The sequence below is a fragment of the Natator depressus genome, chromosome 1 (assembly GCF_965152275.1).
Source record: "Natator depressus isolate rNatDep1 chromosome 1, rNatDep2.hap1, whole genome shotgun sequence".
Taxonomy (NCBI): domain Eukaryota; kingdom Metazoa; phylum Chordata; order Testudines; family Cheloniidae; genus Natator; species Natator depressus.
The window spans coordinates 117009001-117032728 of NC_134234.1; the positions used below are offsets into that span (position 1 = coordinate 117009001).

Genomic DNA, 23728 nt, shown 5'->3' on the forward strand with positions numbered 1-23728 from the left:
GAGGCGAGGGGAGCGCGGCGGCGGCGGCGAGCAGAGGAGCTGAGCAGCCCGGGGGCGGCTGGCGGCGGCGGCGGCTGCAGCTGCAGGGGGGGCCCGCAGCTGGCTGGCTGCGTGTTGCCCCGGGCAGCCCCGGCCCCCGGAGGCGCAGGGGCGGGCTCGGTGCGGGGGTGATGCCCCGGGCGCGCTCCGCTGGTGCAGCTCAGCCGCGCTGACGCGTCTCCTCCTCACCATGGACAGCTTCGACTTCGCCCTGCTCCAGGAATGGGACCTGGACTCCCTCTGGTGAGTGCTGCCGGGCCGGGCCCCCTCCCGCCGCGCCGCACCTGAGCCGGGGGGCGGCGGGGGGCGCGTCCCTGCCTGCTGGGCTGGGTCCCGGCGGCGGGGGAATGTGGCGCTTCAGCTGGGGGTCCGGGGAGGACGGACTTGCCCTGCCCCCTCGCCGCAAGCACCCTGGGCTCCAGCCCCGCTCACCGGCTCGCGGCGTGTGCCGGCCCCCCCGTTCCCGGCTGCCTGGTCCCCTTCATGGACCCCCAGCCCGCCGTCCCTCTGCTCCCATGCTCCTTGTCCTCCCACTGCACCCCTAGTCCCTCCCTGCCTCTCACTGCACCCCGTTCCTGCTTTCTTCTGCACCCCTATGTACCTCCCTGCCTCCCACTGCACCCTGCTCCTGCCTCCTCTGCACCCCTACGTCCCTCCCACTGCACCCTGCTCCTGCCTCCTCTGCACCCCTACGTCCCTCCCACTGCACCCCGCTCCTGCCTCCTCTGCATCCCTGTGCCCGCTCCTGCCTCCCATTGCATCCCTACACCCTCCCTACCTCTTACTGCACCCCCCTCCTGCCTTCCACTGCACCCCTGTGCCCCTTCCTGCCTCCCACTGCTCCCCGCTCCTGCCTCCTCTGCACCTCTCGCTTCCTCCCAGTCCGATTGCGCCCCGCTCACGCCCTCCCCCCCGACTGTGCCCTACAGGACATGCCCTTGGACTCCTCGTCGCACCCTTCTGCGCCCCAAGCCAGCCCTTGTGGGTGGCCGGCGCTTTGGAGCGGGGAGGAAGGTCCAGTGTCTGCCAGGTTGAACGGGCTGCGCGCAGGGAACCCATTCCTAGAAATGCCATTGTCGACTCTCCCTGGGCATAGCCTCCCCCTAGCCCAGCCCAGGGGCTGGTATTTCGGTCGCTGTTGCTGGAGGCGCAGCACATGGGCACCCTCGCCGGGGGGCTTTGCCACCCTTGTTCCCAACCAAGCAAACTGGGTAAGAGCAGCGGCGGGGAGGAGAAAGTGCCAGTCCACCCAGAGCAGGCTGGGGCTTTTTGCTTGTCAGTCGCAGGTACTTTGTGGTACTGGTGTGTGCGGCTCCACGGTGTGTCACTGTTGTTTGTAACCCCCATAGATTAACCCCTTTGTGCACGAAAAAGCGATGGGTGAAATGGAATTGTACTCAAGCTCCCCATGTCCCGAAGTGCGTGTATTGTAGGAAATCTTTATCTGGAGCAGTTTAATTCCAGCGGCAGGTGCCTTTGAATAACCCCCCAGCTTCCTCCGCCCGTTCTACCTCCCCCGCCCCACCTATCCAAGTGGTATAATTATTTCAGCGCCAGTGTATTCTTATTACTACAGGAACTTGTGTTATGTTAATCATTTTAGGTGAGCATTTGCTGGAAGAGGGACAGTAACTGCAGTTTATGTCCTATTAGCTCGAATGGTATATTTGGGAGTTGAGATTATTTTTGCCTTAAGTCTGTTAAAAGTGTTGCATTTTTTTAACATTTTATGTGATCTGTATCAGTAGAGGATGCATTCAGCAACTACAGCTTATCTTTTCCATGACAGGCTTAACAAAATAAGCTGGACAAGCAAATCCATTAGTCAGCTTCCTCTTACAAAAGATCTCCGGATTTATGCAATGCATAATGCTGGCTCTTATAAATGCATACATTGATGACATGCAATATAATAAACTTTTATATTGCTATGGGAATTTTAAAGACCAAATATAATAGAACAGTTTGTTACTATTCTATACAAGTTGTTAATTACATCTTTGCTGCCTGGAATACTAGTTAAGGTTGTGTCTGAATTTCAGTAATAAATACCAATTTTCAGTTTATATCCAAACCATAACACTTATCTCTGGATCGATTTTAAATTTTCAGCCCACAAAATGCTTATAAAATTAAATTCCACAAACTTTCTATTTAACAAAGGGGGAGGGGGGAGGAAATAGTACGTTGGTCTGCTTTGGGAACCCACCCCCCTCTCATTTTTTTTAATGGGAATGTGGTGGCCATTAGTCCAGTTTGTAGCTTAGCTCTTATATTTAATATTTAAAAAATGGAAAAAGTTGAAACTATAATGTTGGAAGCCCAGCTACTACTATGTCCAGCAATCGCTGCTTTTCCTAACCTTTTTAGCATGCTTTGAGTGTTATTGAGTCACTCTGAACATAGTATGAGAGTGATTAAATCTACTGATTTAATTGATAATATTGATCCAAGGGACATTTCTAGAATCCCAGATAACACACTTTTTAAAAAGTCTATGCATTTGTGTAACAAGTATTTTTTTAAAAAATAGTCTTAAGTATGTATTTAACAAGTATACCACAAATGTTTCAAATGAAACGTAGACAGTTGGGTAATAGTGAGCCTGATCCTGCATTCCTTGCTCACCTAAACCTTCCCCTGAAGTCGTTGCAGGGTTGGGTGCACAAAAAAATTAAACATCAAGCCATCTAAAAGTGAATCACATACATTTAATCATAACTTCTCTATAGAACAAGAGTTTCATAAGTGTTATCATTTTCTGCTTGCATTTTTTCAGGAAGAAAGTGTAGCTGTGTTCTGCTGAATGGCTTGGTGAATCTGAGGTTGTTTGCTGGAAGTTTATCACAAAGCAGCTGTTTTAGCAAATGTTTCAGAATAAAAAACTCAGAATAATCAAGTTAGAGTCATAGCAGAAGTACTGATGTCACATACTTTAAGCTTATAGCATGAATATTAGTAAAATGACAGCTTTACCACTGGGTGACCCAGCAACAACAGGCACAGGGCCTTGGGCTTGTTGATGATTGTGGGCAACGTGTGCATGTCATGCAGTCTTTCCTCTATACTGCCAGGTTCTTTCTTGCGAACAGACCGGTTATTGAAATTTACAAAGAATCCTACCTTGTAGGACATACTCACTAACCAAAATAAACCTTGTAGATCTAACTTTAGACCTAAAAGACTTGACAGCATCCTTCTAAAGGAGCACAGTTATCACCAAAAAGAAAAAAAAAATTTGTACCACATAGGTGGAAAATACTTTCATGGTAAAGGGCAACACTTAGAGGATTTAATTTTCCATGCAGCAAGAATAAATATTATCCCTCATTTTTTTGAAGGTAGTCATATTGACAATTTGTGTACTTAACTAATGACAGAAAAGCTGTTTTTTGCAGTACTTGATGACTGTTTTGCTTAAAAGTGAAATCAATAAATATTACCACGCTTCTCTAAAGTATTCTTTTTTAATTTTTTGTTATTGGAAAATCAAAATGGTTTTAAAAGGATGTCCATGTCAACAGTAGCATGATACTCAGTTCTCATTGAGGACAGTGTAAATATTGCATTGAATGCATCAGTTTTGATGAATTTGCCCTCCAATTAATACCCATTACATTTTTACTCTGCTGTTCATGCTGTAGCATACAAAATGTAATATAATATTTGTATCCTATACATGGTCCAGAAACCATCATAAGAGAGGATATTCATTAGTATATTGTAAACTGCAGAAGGTTATATAAGTTGATTTTTATATTGAATTGTAGTTTCTGTCAAGTTGCATCCACACCAATGGCATCTCCCACCCCTCCGCCACCAGTAACATATTTCAAATGACAAAAGCTGAGTGAGACTCAAATAGAAAATCCAGCAGAACCACACAAATTTGTGGCATAAACAAAACATGATCATGTGTTTTGTATAACACTTTTGTTGGCACTTTTTGGGGAGATCTGCATAATTCACTCATGCCTCCATTACTGGTGAGTAATGCAACTATCCCAACTTCACAGCAATAACAACTTCGTACCACAACACCACCTCATATATTTTCTTTCTGTATCAATTCATTTGTATATAATATCTAGTTTATTTGTACAAATGCAAGGAGCCAAATTTTCCACTGCTTAGCAACTTGTATGTTCTTTTACACAGTGCAAAAATGGTCTTATTCTGATTTGGTAGTGTTTTACATCTATTTTGGTCTAGTTAAAACAAATTACACAAGGTGCAGGGTAGTAGAGAATCAGGTCAAATGCGTTAAATGGAAGTGCCAGGCATGGTTTTATAGTTAAAAAATAAAAATAAAAATCGTGCAGCTGTTCTGTGTTGTATTGGTCAAACTTAGGCCCATATTCAGCGAGGTACTTAAGCATGTGCCCAACTTTAAACATGTGAGGAATCCTTTTGAAAGCAATTTTGTAAAGGAACTACTCGTGCTTAAAGTAAGGCACATAATTAAGTACATTGCTGAATCTGGGTAAATATTTACAAAATTTGTAAGGGTTAAATCAGTTAAATAAAATTATCAGGCTTACTAATGCATTTACTCACCATGTTATAGCATACAAAAAGTAAAGTGTACGCATATTTAAGCATGAGGCATGTTAGTCCTGAATAAAATGGTGGTGGTTTAGGCACAAGTAGCAAAGTGCATAATCAATGAATATGTTGCTGATCTGATGCTTTTGGATATTTTGAATTATCATCAGTTTTGTAGAGGTGCCCTAGTATTGTAAATAAATACACATGTAACTGTGTAGTTTCCAAGTAGAGGTCAATGTCAAATGCCACAGTGTAAGGTGGCCCACTGTTTCATACAGACTATGTATTGAATTACTAGCTCATTTGCTATCTTTGGGTCTGTTCCTGCTCCATTTGAAGTCAATGAGAGTTTTGTTTGGAAGCTGCTCTTAACAAAAAGTGGGTAGACATCCAGCAGTCTTGTAAAAGAACCTTTTGTAACTTTTTGATCCCAGGCTAGTCCAGTTTTTAGTCACTAAGTTTTATATTTGTGCAAGTTGAGATCATTTTCATTTTGTACAGACTGTTCACTAGAGAAGGCTCTGGAAAGCTAATTTTACAAATTGTTACCTAGATACCATAAAGTATTAAAATGTTTATTTTCAGTTAATATTGGACTGATTTTTTTCTTTGGGGTCACTAACCCATGGATATCTTTCCTTCTTTAGGACAGGAACCATAGTTTACCATTACAGATACACTAATACATTCACAAGAATAATAATACTTAATTTTATTTAAGTGTTAAGTTTCTCATCTTAATCTTGAGCTCTGTGAACATCTGGTGTATCTTGGGGTCACATTAGACTGAACACTGACATACAAAGAATACACGAAGAAGCTGAAAAAGAAAGTGAGCTCCAGGAACTGTATACGCCAGAAACTGTCCAATACAAAATGGGGAGCTGATTGTAAAACACTCTGAGCAACCAGTCTCACCTCGTGTTACTCATTTGCGGAGTACTGTGTCCCGGTATGGTCATGTGGAAGAAAAACACAGTCTTCACTCTTAGGTTGTTTGCAACAAGTCAGAGACAGTTTATTCTCAAGCAATTGCAAGGGGGAGAGTGTGCACGGACAGGGGATTCCCCCCTTCCTAGGCAGGTCTCCGCCACATAAACAGTTAGGGCAAGCATTTATACCTTTTGTTGCATACAATAATGATCAACAGCTGCGTCTTGTTTATACATATTCCTTCTTGATATCTTACTTTTCTCAGTAGTTCCTTCTACAGTCTGCATTCCATTCTTATCTAACACAAAGTCAAAACAGCATCTCTTACAGTTTTCCTACTCGCTTCCCACTTGCCCAGGCCCTGCCTTAAAGTCTCGCCTGAGACTTTAGAGTTAGCCTGACTCTTGCTCTATTCCTAAGAAAACTAAGATGTCTGCATTCAACTTCCCTTTATCCCTTTTTCCACTTCCACAGTCATGCTCAAGCAATGCGTACAAAATTGATACTTATTCATGCCTGTAGGGTCATAAGAGGGGCTTTGAAACTGACTCCTATGGTGTCGCTGTACTGCGTCATGGGGACTGCACCACCATCAGTGGGGCAGAATGCTTTCAGTAGAAAGGAGAGACAAAAACAGGTGCATGATCCAAGATACCCGCTGCATGGACACATTCCTCCACCCAAAAAGCTGAAGTTCAGAAATAGTTTTGCCTCTGAAATCCCTTACTCTGTCACCTTCCACTGTGGTATTTTGAGGTAACAAAATGGTGGGAAATGCTGATGATCCTGGAGAACATGGTTCTGTCAGGACAACTTCCTCTAGTCATTGACCTCAAATGGAAATAGTGGTGTACTCTAAATTGAGCAAGAGTTGGGGTGCTAAAGACTGGTGACAATATGATCAAATGGAAACCAAGGAACATGGAGAGTCTAGACAAACGCTTAATGCAGTGTCCCTGTCAACACTCTGTACTGTTCAAGATAGGTGACAGCACCATGGTATTAGCTGCAGTTTTGAAGCAACAAGCTCTGATGATCTTAATCTTCGAGGTCCTACAGAACTGTGTTCCAGTGCGTCTTGGACTGTCTCTTATTCCTTTCCCTTCATCCCCTGCCACTTTCTACCAGCAATGCCATGCTTGATGCCCTTCTTATTTTTCTCTTGGTTCCATCTTTGTGCCTCTTTCCATTCTGCTCGCTTCCCAGTCCTGATTAACAAAGCCACCACCTTCTCCTCATTAAAACCCCATCTAAAAATTCACTCCTTCTGGGTTGATTATAAGTGTGAGTAGACAGTAGACAGAAGCCTGGCACTTCCATTTAATGATGATAGTCATAAGTTATTCCTGTCTATGGATTTCACAGTGTATTCTTTCTTCTGTCTGTCTTTTAGACTGTAAGCTCTGTGGGTCGGGAATTGCCTTATTTTTTCTTTTCCAGCACTGGACAAATTGTATTTGCTACATATAATACAGACAAATAAGAATGTCGAGCTTTTCATGTTCAAAATGCTGTATCAACTAAATAATAATGCCTTAAAAGTATGTCCATGCGAGTACTTATTTGCTAGATGTACGGTGTCAGTTTCTCAGCTGGTTTAAATCAGCATAGCTCCATTGACTTCGATGCATTATGACAATTTACACAAGCGGAGGATCTGGCTTATTTTCTCTAATTTGTGTGTCAGGAAATTAAAATCTGTAAGGAATAATATATTTTCCATCCCCACATTGTTTTTTAGTCTGAAGAATATTTGGGGAAGACAGTGGTACAGTGTGTTTTCCCTCTGCTCCCCCACTGTAGACAAGTTGATGGTCCAAGACCAGCAGTTTGATATATAATGATAAAAACTCTTCAGGCCTTCCTGCTAGCCGTCAAACCTCTAGATTTATGTAACTGTGGATATGTTTTCTTTGAGGACTCTGAGGATGATAGGCAGAAAGCTCAATAGACTATGGAGAAAGAACTGAGGGGAGGGTGTGCTAAGTTGCCAGGCTCACTCAGTAAATTATGATCATTCTGAGGAAAGTATCAAATCTGGAAAAACTTGTAGAAGAAGAGAAGAATGGGCCATTAAAGAGAAAAACAGACAGAAAGGAAGCTTACACCACCATATCCATATACTTCTTATCATCCATAAGAAATGTAAGAAATGACATTATAATCAATGCCATAGGATTTTCATATGGGAAAGCGAATGTTTCATTTTAAAGCATTTAAAATCTGGAAAAGTTAATATCATAAATTATTTTGTTGTATTATTTTTCTGGCTAGAAAACACTATCTCTGATCACTTTCAGTGTACAGCAAAATATGAACAAAGAGAGTGATAACTATTTACCATATGTGCTTCAATATAGCTGAACACCACATCATAACTTCATTAACATTATGGCTAATAAAAATAGTAACAACAGGAATGAAGAAAAGCTGATTTCCACAAAGAGTAGAAAAACTTGGGTTTTCTTGGTATTTGAACTTGGTTTTGAACCAAGGGGTTTGAACTTGGTATTGAAAGTACAGGGAAGAATACTATACATCCCTGAGGGCTGTAATACTTTGGTCTAACTCTGATTGGTGGGGTTGGTGTAAAGGTGGCTGGGTGGTGTTTCGAGGCCTGTGATGTACAAGAGGTCAGACTAGATCAGTAGTGGGTGGCCTGTGGGCCGCACACGGCCCGTCAGGGTAATCCACTGGTGGGCCATGAGACAGTTTGTTTACATTGACTGTCTGCAGGCATGGCTGCCCGTAGCTCCCAGTGGCTGTGGTTCACTGTTCCTGGCCAGTGGGAGCTGCGGGAAGTGATGGCCAGAATGTCCCTGTGGCCCACAGCTCCCATTGGCCGGGAACGGCAAACCGCAGTCACTGGGAGCTGTGGGCGGCCATGCCTGCAGATGGTCAATGTAAACAAACTGATTATCCTGATGGGCTGCAGGTTGCCCACCACTGGACTAGATGATCAGGTGGTCCTACCTGGCCTTGAACTCTCTATGATAAGTGTAATTCTTTGGGGGTATATCTACACACAACTCTGATTTCAAAGAGGAAAATTGTGCTTTCAGAATTTCTAGATTGTAGAACATAGGAGTTTCCTATGAGGCTGAACTGGATTATTTAGTCTGCAGAAGAGAAGAGTGAGGGGGGATTTGATAGCTGCTTTCAATTACCTGAAAGGGGGGTTCCAAAGAAGATGGATCTAGACTGTTCTCAGTGGTACCAGATGACAGAACAAGGAGTAATGGTCTCAAGTTACAGTGGGGGAGGTTTAGGTTGGATATTAGGAAAAACTTTTTCACTAGGAGGGTGGTGAAGCACTGGAATGGGTTACCTAGGGGGTGTTGGAATATCCTTCCTTAAAGGGTTTTAAGGTCAGGCTTGACAAAGCCCTGGCTGGGATGATTTAGTTGGGGATTGGTCCTGATTTGAGCACGGGTTGGACTAGATGACCTCCTGAGGTCCCTTCCAACCCTGATACTCTGTGATAACCCTGTGATTCCATGGTTCCTCTATCTTAAGGACCACTTAACTACGTGGCATGATTCTTCCCCCACTCCTTACTCCCCGGTGGAAAATTTAAACTTTTTGGTGAAAAATTGAAAGCTGAAAAATGTCAACAGAAAACGTTCACTTTTAAACAGAAAATCTCTATGCCACCATAGTGCCTCCTGGTAGTTGTAGTATGGGTGCCTCATGTCTCCATTCTTCTCTGTGGGCAGGGATTCCTAGCTGGACTAAATTTCCCAGGATGCACCACAGTCTACCCTTTACAAATCCATTGTAGTGCATCATGAGACTCCCTAGCCCTTGTGTATTCATGGAAGGTGTAGTCTTGTTGGGGAACAAAGAAGAACAGGGGCATGAGACATCCAAACTGCAGCTCCCATGAGGCACTGTGGCAGACTATCTGAATAGAAAAATTTTTGCTAAAAATATTTTGGAATTTGGCTTTTCAACAAAAAGTTGAAAGCCGAAAGTCCATGTATAAAATCGTTTTTACAAACATTTTGTTTTGTCAAATACCCAATTTTCTGTTGAAACTTAAGTTTCAGTCAGTCCTATTTAGAACACTGTTTTTGTATTGTTACAAAGAGGGCTAAGAATCCAATCTTCTCTCGATTGAAGTCAATGGAAAAACACCTATTGATATTAATGGTGCAGAATCAGGCGCTATGAAAAGACAGACTGACATTTCTAGCTTAATAGTTGTTTGATGATCCACACATTTTCTTAAAAAATTGAAGAGTTCATGTTTATCTACACATAAGATTTTATTTTAGGAAGAGATGCATTATAGTTACTAGTATTAAATGAGCATGGTGATAGTTATTATGCTGGGTAAAATATTTTATACATGTTTTCAAAGAGAAAAATGCAGGATATGTTTGTTTCTTAAGTTTCTTACTTGCCCCCTTTATAACTCATCTTTCCAGATAATGGCAGTGAAAAAGTAATACTTGCTAGCAAGAAAAGTTGATTGCATTTTATTTTCTTAGGAAAATTGTAAACTACACACATGATACCAAAGGGCTAGAAACTCATGCATAGTTGTATCTTGAGAAATAGGACTGTAGGAATGCAATTTAAAGTTATCCTAGGAGATCCTTTATATTTTTTCTATTTTCTTAATAAATTAGTCTCCAGGTGACAAAAGTCAGGAAGAATTTACAACTACAGTATGAGGGATGAGGCACCTTTGCTGAGAAGGTTTAAAAAAAATATAAATAAATAACAGCAAGCACCAAAGGAGGCTGAGCTTCCCCAAAACAGTAAATGCTTTTAAAAATTAAAAGAAGGTTGGATCTGGGAAAGCCACTAAACCTTTTTGATAAACGAATCCTCTTTTATTATGGCATCCACCAGGTCCTGGTCAACAAAACTGTCCCTAGTGGTTGACAGGGAAACTAATGGATAAGATTAGATTCAGCCTAAACTGGCTAAATCAATACTGGCTGTGCTTGGTAAGGAGAGGATAAGGGTGATGTCTTCTGACATTGAGTTTCAGTTTTGATCACTTTCAGCTGTGACCTACCATTTTGGATCCATACTGTTAATGGCTAATTAAATCTACCAGGGAGAAACTGGTGGACATGACAGGCAATGCATTGCCTGTATAATAATTTCTATCACTTGGTATTTAAATCATCTGTTGTATGTGTACTAGATATACTACTGATGAATAGATAAGGGAGAACAAAGTGCTAGCATTTCTTAAAATTGCATTTGCTAAACTTCAGATCAAGAAGTCATCTCAGCAATCTTAATCTCATCAGCTATTGCCCTGTTTCTCTCCTTTTCTTCTTGGGAGAGGTTATGGAGAAGGTTTTGGTGAAAAAGCTTTGCAATACCTGGATTTGACAAATTTCCTGGGCCCTTTTAATGTAGATTTAGATGTGGCTAGGGTACTTTGGTTTGATTAGACAGTGGCCATCTCCTGGTCATGAAAAAAGACAATGCTGATGTTGGATCATACTAAAGAAGTTCTGTATTAAAATCACAAATGAGTTTGATTCCCCATAGTTTAAATTCCAGGGTATTACTAATTAAGAGGTCTCTTGGTTTTTGGTACTGTTTCTCTCCCTCTGTGTGTGAAACTTGCAAGCTGCTAATTGTGTTAGTACATTCTAAGACAGAGTCTGTTCTCAAAGCAATTCTTTGTAACAACAACTACTCACACAGAGAGAGACTCAAAGCAATACTCTGTAACAACAGAAACAGCACCCAGAGACTCCCCGCCCTTTTGTTGTATTCATCTCACTTTGTTAACAATTGTGATTAAAATAGAGATAGAGGATGTATGTGGATGGATGCTTGGTGTGGATAATAACTGAATGTTCAGGGAGGTGCCAGCCTAAGAATCCAGTGTCCATCGGCTGAAGAAGGCGTCAAGTGGAAGTAACCAGAGGACCCCCGGAGGGCAGACTGGAATCCACCCAACAGCCTCAAGAATGGGAGAACCAACGAACAAGATAACATCTGACAGCACGGAGCCGTCAGGAATGTGACATCTGCTGATTGATTCAGCAACAGCATGATGAAGCAATTCCCATAGACTGGCATAGGAAGAAATTCCTATAAAAATGGACTCGAAAAAGTGAGAACTTTGGGGTCTGATTCTGATAACCGACTTCCAGGAGCATCTGACAAGGCCCTGCTCCCTCCTCATGTCCAGGCCACCTGGCCAGTGGCTTGGCATGAGCAACTCTAAGGCTGGTAACTATGATAACAACCTTGCAGAACCTCTGTGTGTGTGTGTGTGTGTGTGTGAGTGTGTGTGTGTATGAATGAATGTGTGAATAAATATGAAATTGAATGGAATGTTATAGCTATAGCTAACTGCTTACTATGATTCTTTCTGTATTCACAATAAATGTGGCATTTTGCCTTTTCCCCTTTAATAAGATCCTGCTGGTTTTTATTTTATTGGTATAACATTTAGTCTCTGAACTTTGTCAACAGCCTTTGATACTGTTGACCATGAGGTTTAGCTGACACAGCTGTGGACCCTAGCAGGAAGTGGTACTGCTTGAATGGCACTCTTTTTGTTTGTCTGAGAGACCCTGACTGCTTTTCTGTCCCATGCTCGTGTGAGGTGCCACAATATGTATTGAAGTTGGGGAGAAGGAGGAGGGAGTACGGCAATATGGACTGTGGTGTCATCAACATGTGGGTGATACTCAGCTCTGTCCTACTTCCATCAGGTCTTGATGAGAAAGCTAGACAGAGAGCAGAGAAACTGAGATCTGGACCTGGATGAGAGCTAGTTGGTTGAAGCTCAATCCAGAGAAGATAAGTAATGCTTGTTGGGAAGGAAAAATACCTGGAGGAGACAGCAATGTTAATATGTGCCTCTTTGATCGGTCATTTCCCATCATTTGTAACTGAAGTGTGTAATCCAGGCAGGGTCTTGTTAGATCATCTGCTTTTAAACAATCAAGTAATAACCAAGAGTGCTTTTTTCATTGGTGTTTGGCAAGGAGAGTGCAACCCTTTCCTCTAAGATGAGGATCTTGAGTTATCCATGCCTTTACCACCTCCTAGACTGGATTACTGTTATGGTGTGTGCTGTTTGTGGCTAGGCCTGATGATCATTCAAGAATTTCAACTAGTGCAAAATGTGTCTGCCCATTTACTCAGTTAGAGTAAGGTAAGGTAATATCTTTTATTGGCTCAACTTCTGTTGGTGAAGGAGACAAGCTTTTGAGCTCCAAACCTGAAGAACAGCTCTGTAGCGCTCAAAAGTGTCTCTTTCACCAACAGAAAATCATCCAGTGGAAGATATTTCCTCACTCATGGTTGTCTGTCTCATATCTTAGGACCAACACTGCTATAACAACACTGCAAACATGTACCTCGTAGTGTATAGGCAGGGAGCATATGGCATCCAGGCTCTGTAGTCTGCATTGGTTTTCTGTTCATTTTTTGATACAATTCAGCATGTTAGTTTTGACGTTCTAAAACCTTTGAGATTGCATGTTGTCTTGTGTTTTTGTTCCACCAGCTGAAGTCATCCAAGGCATTCAGGCTAGTCAGCCCCAGATTTAAATGGGTTGGGGCTCCAGACAGTGTATTTTCAATGACAGGCATTCAGCTCTGGAACTCACCTGCCATAGTTTGACGAAGCACAAGTTTGTTGCACTTCTGGGCATACTGTAAGGCTCATCTGTTTACATGGGCTTCTGTCTGTGAGAGTGAGGTTGGGACAGGTTCAAGGTTTGTTTTAATTGAGGTGAGGACTTCAAGTCTTCTAATATTGAGTCAATTTAGTTAACTGTCAATTTTGCATTTTAAAAATTATTACCCATGTGCTTAGAGATTTTGATAAGCACGTTTCTAAATTTAATAAATCAGTCAAAATAAAACATAAGTGGAGATGTCTTAGATAAGAACTATAACTTTTCAAGCTTATCAACCCTTTGTTGTCTTCAAACAAATTGGTGTGGTGCTGCTATGTTCAAAGTAGAAACATGAAAGCATTCCTTGGTTAATTCAAATCATATTGAAGAATCCAACTAAGTAACAATAAGCGATACTTAACATGATTTAAAAATCTATGTGATATTGGACTTAAGTAACAGTATAAACCAGACAGATGAAAATGCAGTCACACATTCTAGTTCTTACAAGGATATAAGTAACAATATTTTGAACTAATTATAACTGATGTAAAGTACATTTAAGGAATCCCATTAGAAGAGAATTAGAACTGGAACAGATTAGCTGTTCTTTAATGGCCTTGACTGTAGATCTTTTGATGCTTCGGAAGCTTTTTCTAACTCCCATTGCTCAGTTGTCTTGACTAAATGACTGAGAAGCTCTTTCTAGTTTTACAGTGTGGTGATAATGTCAAAAACATTATTTTCAGTCCGATACAATGATAATGTTTTTAAAATGAAAACTCTGCTATATTCTATAATTGCTCGTGAGATTTAAGGGATTACTTGAGTACTCATAGGGACTCATAGGAAGAGTAGTGTAATAGACTTCCATGTAGATACTAATTATTTACTTTCTTGAAATACTGATCATAGACATTTCTACATTACTTGTTTTCTCAGTCATCCTTCTTTTTAGTCTCTCTTTATTTTTGTGTGCTATGCAAGCATTTAAGCTCTTTATCACTGAGAAGGGAAATAAGTAACATGAGCTATCGCAGCTGTTTCACAATTTATTTCAATATCTAACAAATAGTGCCCATTCCATTGCTGAGTACCTCTGCAAAAGATTAAGTTTAACAGTATCAAAATATGATCCAGATGGGAGCACATGCTTTATGATCAGAAAAGAAATATAGTTTGTACAAGGCCTAAAAAATCCTGCACTGATAAAAATGTGAAGTCCTATGAGAACATAAGAATGACCATACTGGTGTGGTCCATAATGGCCCATCTAGCCCAGTATCCTCTCTTCTGACAGTTGCCAGGGCCTGGTGCTACAGAGGGAGTAAATAGAACAGGGAAATTATTGTGTAATCCTTGTGGCAGTCAGAGGCTAAGGACACCTAGATCCTGGGGTTGCATCTTGACCATCTTGGCTAATATCCATTGATGGACCTATTCTTTTTGAACCCATTTATAGTTTTGGCCTTCACAACATCCCCTAGTAACGAGTTCCAGGTTGACCGTATATTGTGTGATGAAGTATTACCTTTGATTTGTTTTAAACCTGCTGCCTATTAATTTCATTGGGTGACCCCTGGTTCTTGTGTTATGTGAAGGAGTAAATAACACTTCCTTATTTCCTTTCTCCACACCAGTCATGATTTTATAGCCCTCTAATATTCTCCCTTAGTCATCTCTTTTTCAAGCTGAAAAGTCCCAGTCTTTTTAATCTCTCCTCTTATGAAGGCTGTTCCATACCCCTAATGATTTCTGTTGTCCTTCTCTGTACCTTTTCCAATTCTAATATATCTTTTGAGATGGGGCAACCATAACTGCACACAGTATTCAAAGTGTGGGGGTACCATGGATTTATATGGTGGCATTATGATATATACTGTCTTATTATCTATCCCTTTCTTAATTGGTCCTTTTTATTAGGGCTGTCAATTAATCACAGTTAACTCATGCAATTAACTCATTCCTAGTCACCCAGTCTTGTGAAATGAAATCCCTTTGGAACTCCTCGCAGTCTGCTTTGGACTTTTATCCTGAGTAATTCTGAATCATCTGCAAATTTTGCCACTTCACTGTTTATTCCTTTTCCCAGATCATTTGTGAATGTGTTGAACAGCACTGGTCACAGTACAGATCCCTGGGGAACACCACTATTTACCTCTCTCCATTCTGAAAACTGACCATTTATTCCTACCCTTTGATTCCTGTCTTTTATCTAGTTACTGATCCATGAGAGGACCTTCCCTCTTATCCCAGGACTGCTTACTTTGCTTAAGAGCCTTTGGTGAGGGACCTTGTCAAAGGCTTTCTGAAAATCTAAGTGCACTATATCCACTGGATCACCCTTGTCTACATGACTTCCCTCAAAGAATTCTAACAGATTGGTGAGGCATGATTTCCCTTTACAAAAGCCATGTTGACTCTTCCCCAACAAATTGCCTTCATCTATGAGTCTGATAATTCTGTTCTTTACTACAGTTTCAACCAGTTTGCCTGGTACTGAAGTTAGGCTTACTGGCTTGTAATGGCCAGGATTGTGTCTTTTAAAAAATGGTGTCACATTAGCTATCCTCCAGTCATCCAGTACAGAAGCTTATTTAAATTATTGGTTACACGACACAGTTAGTAGTCCTGCAATTTCACATTTGAGTTCCTTCAGAACTCTTGGGTGAATACCATCTGGTCCTGGTGACTTATTACTGTTTAATTTATCAATTTGTTCCAAAACTACCTCTACTGACAACTAAATCTGGGACAGTTCCTCAGTTTTGCCAGTTAAAAAGAATGACTAAAGTGGGAAACTCCTTCACATCCTCTGTAATGAAAGCCAATGCAAAGAATTCACTTAGCTTCTCCTCAATGGCCTTATCTTCCTTAAATGCTCCTTTAGCTCCTTGATCGTTCAGTGGCCCAGTTGATTGTTTGGCAGGTTTCCTGCTTCTGATGCACATAACATTTTTTTACTGTTCGTTTTTGAGTCTTTTGATAGTTGCTCTTCAAATTCTTTTTTGGCTTGCCTAATTATGCTTTTATACTTGACTTGCCACAGTTTATGCTCCTCTCTGTTTTCCTCAGTAGGGTTTGACTTCACATTTTTAAAGGATGCCTTTTTTGCTTCTAATCACTTCTTTTACTTTGTTTAGCAATTGTGGCACTTTTTTGTCGTCTTACTACTTTTTTTTTTTTTTTAAATTTTGGGGTATACATTTAATTTGAGCCTCTATTTTGATGGTTTTAAAAAGCTTCCTTGCAGTTTGCAGGCAATTCACTTTTGTAACTGTACCTTTTAATGTCCCTTCAACTAGCTTCCTCATTTTTGTATAGTTCCCCTTTCTGAAGTTAAGTGCTACTGTGAGTAGGTTGTACTGATGGGGGAGTGGCACTATATGTGAAAGAAAGCATAGAGTGAAATAAAGTAAAAATCTTAAATGAATCAAACTGTACCATAGAATCTCTATGGAAAGAAAATGCATAAGTTCATTATCCAAGTTTTGAACCATTGTCTTAAGAATTATTTAAAAGCACCAGTTTGAAGCAGCATAATAACTAATCATTTTTAATGAACTATAGAGCTAGGGAAACAGTAACATAGGAGTATTTATTCAGTTGGCTCATTGAATATTATTTACATCTGTTAAAATGTAACATGGTTTAGTGACTATTGCATATTTTCCCCACTTTCTGGCACTGTAGGATCTAAAAGAAAAGATTTGCTATGATAAATCATCTCTTTACTTATAAATCAATATATAATATGCTCTACTCAGAAAAGTTTGATAAAGCAAATAGAAAAAATATTGAGCAGAGGAAAATATTATCATAACAGTCCATTGAGGTACATGTAGAAGTCCTATTAAGCAAGTGTTAAAGTTCATATATTAACTTTTTACAGATCACTTCGGGGAAGAAGTTAAGTCTTTTATATTAAATCAAATAATGTTTTAATTTTACTTTAAAAAATAAGTAAATACTTTTATAGAAGGTAATACAGTAGAATCTCAGAGTTACAAACACCAGAGTTACGAACTGACCGGTCAACCACACGTCTCATTTGGAACCGCAAGTACGCAATCAGGCAGCAGAGACCAAAAAAAAAAAAAAAAAAAGGCAAATAATGAATAGTACAGTACTGTGTTAAATGTAGTCAAGTATCAGGGGGTAGCCATGTTAGTCTGTATCCACAAAAACAACAAGGAATTGGGTGGCACCTTAAAGACTAACAGATTTATTTGGGCATAAGCTTTCGTGGGTAGAAGTGGTTTTTTACCCAGAAAGCGTATGCCCAAATAAATCTGTTAGTCTTTAAGGTGCCACCCAACTCCTCGTTGTTTTTGTGTTAAATGTAAACTACTAAAAAAAATTAAGGAAAATTAAAAAAAAAAAAAAAGATTTGACAAGGTAAGGAAACTTTCTGTGCTTGTTTTATTTAAATGGTTAAAAGCAGCATTTTTCTTCTGTATAGTAAAGTTTCAGAGCTGTATTAAGTCAATGTCCAGTTGTAAACTTTTGAAAGAACAACCATAACATTTTGTTCAGAGTTACAAACATTTCAGAGTTACGAACAACCTCTATTCCCAAGGGGTTTGTAACTCTGAGGTTCTCTTGTACATTACAAAGAAACCTTTTATGTTTACGAGGGCATTTCCAAATAATGGGCCAAATCTGTACAGCAGTGGTGGGCAACCCGTGGGCAGCATGCGGCCCATCAGGGTAAACCGCTGGTGGGCTGCAAGACAGTTTGTTTACATTTACCATCCACGGGCATGGCCATCTGCAGCTCCCAGTGGCTGTAGTTTGCCATTCCCGGCCAATGGGAGCTGCGGGAAGCGGCGGCCAGCACATCCCTGCTGCCCGTGCCACTTCCCGCAGTTCCCATTGGCTGGGAATGGCAGACCGTGGCCACTGGGAGCTGTGGGCAGGTGTGCCTGCGAACAGTCAGTGTAAACAAACTGTCTTGCAGCCCGCCAGCGGATTACCCTGATGGGCCGCAGGTTGCCCACCACTGCTGTATAGCCTGTAGTCCTTACTCAAGCAAAATTGTCTTTGAAGTCTGTCATAAATGCAAAGGGAAGGGTAAATACCTTTAAATCCCTCCTGGCCAGAGGAAAAACCCTTTCACCTGTAAAGGGTTAAGAAGCTAAGACAACCTCACTGGCACCTGACCAAAATGACCAATGAGGAGACAAGATACTTTCAAAGCTGGAGGGGGTGGGAACAAAAGGTTCTCTCTGTCTGTGTGTTGCTTTTGTCGGGACCAGAGCAGGAATGCAGGTCAGAACTCCTGTAAAGAGTTAATAAGCAATCTAGTTAGATATGCGTTAGATTCTGTTTTGTTTAAATGGCTGATAAAACAAGTTGTGCTGAATGGAATGTCTGTTCCTGTTTTTGTGTCTTTTTGTAACTTAAGGTTTTGCCTAGAGGGATTCTCTATGTTTTGAATCTGATTACCCTGTAAGGTATTTACCATCCTGATTTTACAGAGGTGATTCTGTTACTTTTTCTTTAATTAAAATTCTTCTTTTAAGAACCTGATCGCTTTTTCATTGTTCTTAAGATCCAAGGGTTTGGGTCTGTGTTCACCTATGCAAATTGGTGAGGATTTTTATCAAGCCTTCCCCAGGAAAGGGGTGTAGGGCTTGGGGGGATTTTGGGGGAAAAGACATTTCCAAGTGGGCTCTTTCCCTGTTGTTTTTGTTAGACGCTTGGTGGTGGCAGCAATAAGGTCCAGGGACAAAAGGTAAAATAGTTTGTACCTTGGGGAAGTTTTAACCTAAGCTGGTAAAAATAAGCTTAGGGGGTTTTTCATGCAGGTCCCCACATCTGTACCCTAGAGTTCAGAGTGGGGAAGGAACCGTTACAAAGTCAATGGAAGTTTTTCCTGAATAAAGACTCCATGAATTAGCCAATTCATTGTAATCTGAGTTACATCAGAAGTTGACTGCTAAACAATAAAATCATGATTCATGATACAAGGGCTTCACTTGCTTCTTTTGTAATCTTAATAGATCTCGTTATATTGTACTTCCGTTCTTTCCTCCCTATGTAGTATTCAGATTAATAACAACCACCTTAATGTAACCAATGGTTAGACTTTTGCTGCTTTAAGAGGATCACATAATCATTTTTTTCCCCTTTTTTTTGGATAGACACTAAGACTATGGTGATCAATCTCTCCTGTAGCCATTAAGCAGAGTGAAATATTTTAGGGTACCCTGTTGGGCATGGACAGTCTGAGAGATTGAGGGCACCTCAATTTTTGAGAGGTCCCCAAATTTGCAAGACTGTCCTGAATTTAGCAGAAATCAGTGTGGGGGGTCTGCCAGAGTTAATGTGTACTGATTAACATTCTCATAGCTGTGCCTTGTTTTAAGTAGCATCTGCGCTATGTCGTCCTCAGACACAGTTGCCAGGCCTTTACCTTCTTTTAGATCCCCTTGTGTTGGGGAGCGATGGGAAGAGAAGTTCTGCCTCCTTATCCTTCTGATCATGAAGAGAGAAAGCAGAGTGAAGGGGTTTGTGGATAGGGTAAAATGATGGGAGAGGCTGAAATTTAACAGGGAGGGAGATTGGGGGAAGAGACTGAGGGAAAGGTGACCCCAAAAATAACATCACTGGGGCCCTCACAACTCTGAATCTGACCTCAACCAAGGAGAAATGCATGGTGAGCACAATTAAGGACAAATAAGCAGTTTTAAAAATATATTAGGAACAAAAAGAACCGTGACAATGGTATTGGTCCATTACTAGATGAAAATGGTAGAATTATCAATAATAATGAAAACACAGAAGTGTTCAATACATATCTGTTCTGTGTTTGGGGAAAAAACAGATGATATCATATCATATGGTGATAACACTCTTTCCATTCCACTAGTATCTCTAGAGGATGTTAAAGAGAAACTACTAATGTTAGACATTTTTAAATCAGGTGTCAGGAGAGCAGGGTTGTAGGCAGTCTGACCTAATGGTCTGAGCAGGAGTCATGCCTGGTGGTCAGAGCGAGGGTCAGAACTGGAATCGGAGTCCAAATGCTAGAGACCAGGATCAAGACAGAATTGGAACCAGGGCAAAGAGGCAGAACCATAGTCAGAGTCCAAATGCCATAGCCCGTCTCAGAGCTGTATTAATTGGAGTCAAGGAAGGCAGGAGCAGGGCTGGTTCCAAGTCTTGGGCAAGGCCAGGGGCAGGGCAGGTTCTAGGCTGGAGTGATGTTGGGTGCAGGGCAGGGTCTAAGCTGGAGCAGGCTTGGAGTGAGGTGAGTGCAGGGAGGCAGAGAATCCATGGGAATGTGCATTGAGCAGCTATTGATCCTCTGCAGCTGCTGGCTTGAGAGCAAGCCATCTGACTGCCTTAGCCTATCAGGTGGTTCTTCTGTGGCCCAACTCCACTCATTGGCTGCCTGGCAACTGGGCAGGTGCCACTGCAGGCCCTCAGTCCTGACAGCAGGTCCAGATAACTTGTATTGAAGAGTTTTAAGGGCTGGCTGAGGAGCTCACTGGATCATTAATGTCGATTTTGAAAAAGTCTTGGAGCACTGGGGAAGTTCCAGAAGATTTGAAGAAAGCTAATGTGCCAATTATTAAAAAGGGTAAATGGGATGACCGAGGTAATTATAGGCCTGTCGGCCTGATGTCGGTCCCAGGCAAGATAGTGGAGTGACTGATATGATAAAGAAGCAAATGAGAGTAATGTAATTAAATGCAAATCAACATGGATTTATGGAAAATTGATCCCGTCAAACTAACTTGATATCCTTTTTAGATGAGGTTACAAGTTCGGTTGATAAAGGCATTGCAATAAGACGTTTGACTTCGTACTGCGTGACATTTTGATTAAAAAACTCAAACGACATAAAATTAACATGGCACACATTAAATGGATTAAAAATTGGCTAACTGATAGGTGTCAATATAATTGTAAATGGGGAATCTTCACTGAGCAGATGTGTTGCCAGTGGGATCCCACAAGGATCTGTTCTTGGCCCTATGCTATTTACCATCTTTATCAATGACCTGGAAGAAAACATAAAAATCATCACTGATAAAGTTTTCAGATAACGCAAAAGTTGGGGTGGTGGTAAATAGAGCAATCTAGATCACTTGGTAAAGTGGTGCAAGCAAACTATGTGTTTTAATATGGCTAAATATAAATGTGGGAACAAAGAATGTAAACCATACTTACAGGATAGGGGACTCTATCCTGGGAAGCAGTGACTCTAAAAAATATTTGGGGCGGCAGGTGAATGGATAATCAGCAGGTCAGGAGCTCTGAATGAGACATTGTGTTCAAAAGAGCTAATGTGACCCTGGGGTGCATAAACAGGGGAATCTCAAGTAGGAGTTGAGATGTTATTTTACCTCTGTATTTGGCACTGGTTCTGTCACTGCTGGAATACTGTGTCTGGTTCGTGTGCCCACAATTCAAGAAGGATGTTGATAAATTGGAGAGGGTTCAAAGAAGAGCTACGAGAATAATTAAAGGATTAGAAAACATTCTTTATGGTGATGCACTCAAGGAGCTCCATCTATTTAGCTCAACAAAGTCAAAGTTAAGGGGTGACTTGATTACAGTCCACAAGTATCTACATGGGGACCAAATACTTAATAATGGGCTCCTTAATCTAGCAGAGAAAGGTATAACACGATCCAATGGCTGGAAGATGAAGGTAAACAAATTCAAACTGGAAATAAGGCATACATTTTTAACAGTGAGAGTAATTAGCCTTTGGCACACTTTACCCAGGGTTGTGTTGGATTCTCCATCACTGACAATTTTAAAGTAAAGATTGGATGTTTTTCTAAAAGCTCTGCTCTAGGATTTATTTTGGGGAAGTTCTGTGGCCTTTTACACAGGAGGTCAGACTAGATGATCACAGTGGTCCCTTCTGGCTTAGAATCTATGAATCTATGAACCCCTCACTTGGAAGTCATCTGTAGCTGTCAGATTTTTAGAATATTTTTCATCTGGAGACATAAGTGGAACAAGATGTGTAATGGCTGCAAGATGTGTAGTTTGTCAAAGTAACTAGAAAACTGAGTTCTGCAATATACTAATATGCAGAGTAATGAAACCACTGGGCAAAAAAAATCAGAATTAAAAATGATTGTGTGTTGAAGAAAGGCAGGAGACAGAAATAGCTGGATGAATAGTTACAATTAAATCTGAGAGCTAAATGATATTAAATTGTACTGGCATAAAGACAGCCCTTAGGATGAAACTCAAAGGGTGAAATACTGACCCTACTGAAGTCAATGACAAAATTCCTGTCACCTGAGTGAGGTAGTTCTTTACATATGAGCTAGCTGACCCATCCTGGGTTGTATGCTAAAGCTCAAGTACTAGTAACCCACCCACTTTGCAGTGATGATGCTGGCTAAACCACTCAAGTGCTGGGAGTCCTGTAGTGCCTTCACACAATTCCCCATGTGCCAAGAAGTTCTCCCACAATTCATTGAGACAGAATGATAGAATGGCTCAGGTTACTGCAGTGCTAAGAACCAAAGAGTATTCCCCCAATAGTCCTAGTGTCACACACGGGTGAATACAGCAGCAGTGTAGGCTGCAGTTGAGTGGACACACTTGGGTATAGCTTTGTAGCATGGCTGCTCTCATCCAAGCTAGGCTAACAAGCTGCTCAGACCCCACTGGCGATCACACGAGTGATCTTCTGAGTCTGAAGTCTGATTTTCAAAAATGACTTGGGCACTCGGGAGTCCACATACACCTGTGATCAAGTGTGGTAGTGCTTTTAATTAAATTTGGCTGGTCCGAGAGGGGGTATAGGTTACAGCTCAAGTGAGCACAACCTGTCAGTTGGTAACATAACTACTCTTGAGTGCTGCTAGTCCTCCAATGCCTTCCCACAATTTCCCTTATGTGCCCAGAAAGGACACACAAGTACTCCCAAAATATACTGGTAAAGAATTCATAGAGCAGCTCAGTTTACTGCAGTGCTGAGAACCATGGGATGTGCCCCCAGAAGTCTTAGCGCAAATATCAAGTGAGTGCAGTGCCGGTGTGGACACAGCAACTCAAGCGTTATTTTGCAGTGTGGCCACTTTCTCTTGAGCTAGGATAACATGAGAGGAGTAACTCAAGTGTAGGTAGGTTGAGACAATCCCACAGTGAAGTCTTACTCTTTGTCACTTAGATGATTTTGAAAATTTTATCCAAAGTCCTTCCATGCAAGAGACACTATAAAGTGGGCAGTGAACCTTAGAGGGATGGAGGGCAATCTATTTCTAGGTCAGTGAAATGCTAGCTGTATACAGAAAAGGAAATGTAATTTAAATACAATGAAGCAGCTGTCAACCTCGTAAGTACTCCAGTTCAGAATACATGTGTGACTATATCTAGTCACAGCTAAGTTAGGGATGTGTTACCTAAAGTTTTTAGTTAGGTTTTCAGAGCAGTGGGAAAGTAGAGAAGGTATTTTGCCTCTCAGAATATCAATAGTGAATTCATAAGGAAGAGTAAATAATTTCAGTATGGTGTATAGGATCCAGAGTCCTACTCAAGTCAATTTTTTTTGTGTTAAAAAAACTCTTAGGTGGTCAAAATACTGTACAACAAGGAAAGGGGCTAGTCTTCCTTAT

At 41.1% G+C, this 23728-nt stretch overlaps 1 protein-coding gene across 4 annotated transcripts in view; it reads left to right on the top strand.

Annotated features, from left to right (window-relative positions):
* Nucleotides 1-129: 129 nt before the first annotated feature.
* Nucleotides 130-23728, top strand: part of AFF3 (ALF transcription elongation factor 3) — a 466113-nt gene continuing 442514 nt past the window's right edge. For all 4 annotated transcript variants that reach the window (XM_074965024.1, XM_074965032.1, XM_074965041.1 and 1 more), the window contains exon 1: nt 130-282. In XM_074965024.1, coding sequence (XP_074821125.1) covers nt 230-282 — 53 coding nt within the window. In that variant the 5' untranslated portion in view covers nt 130-229. The remainder of the gene's footprint in view (nt 283-23728) is intronic.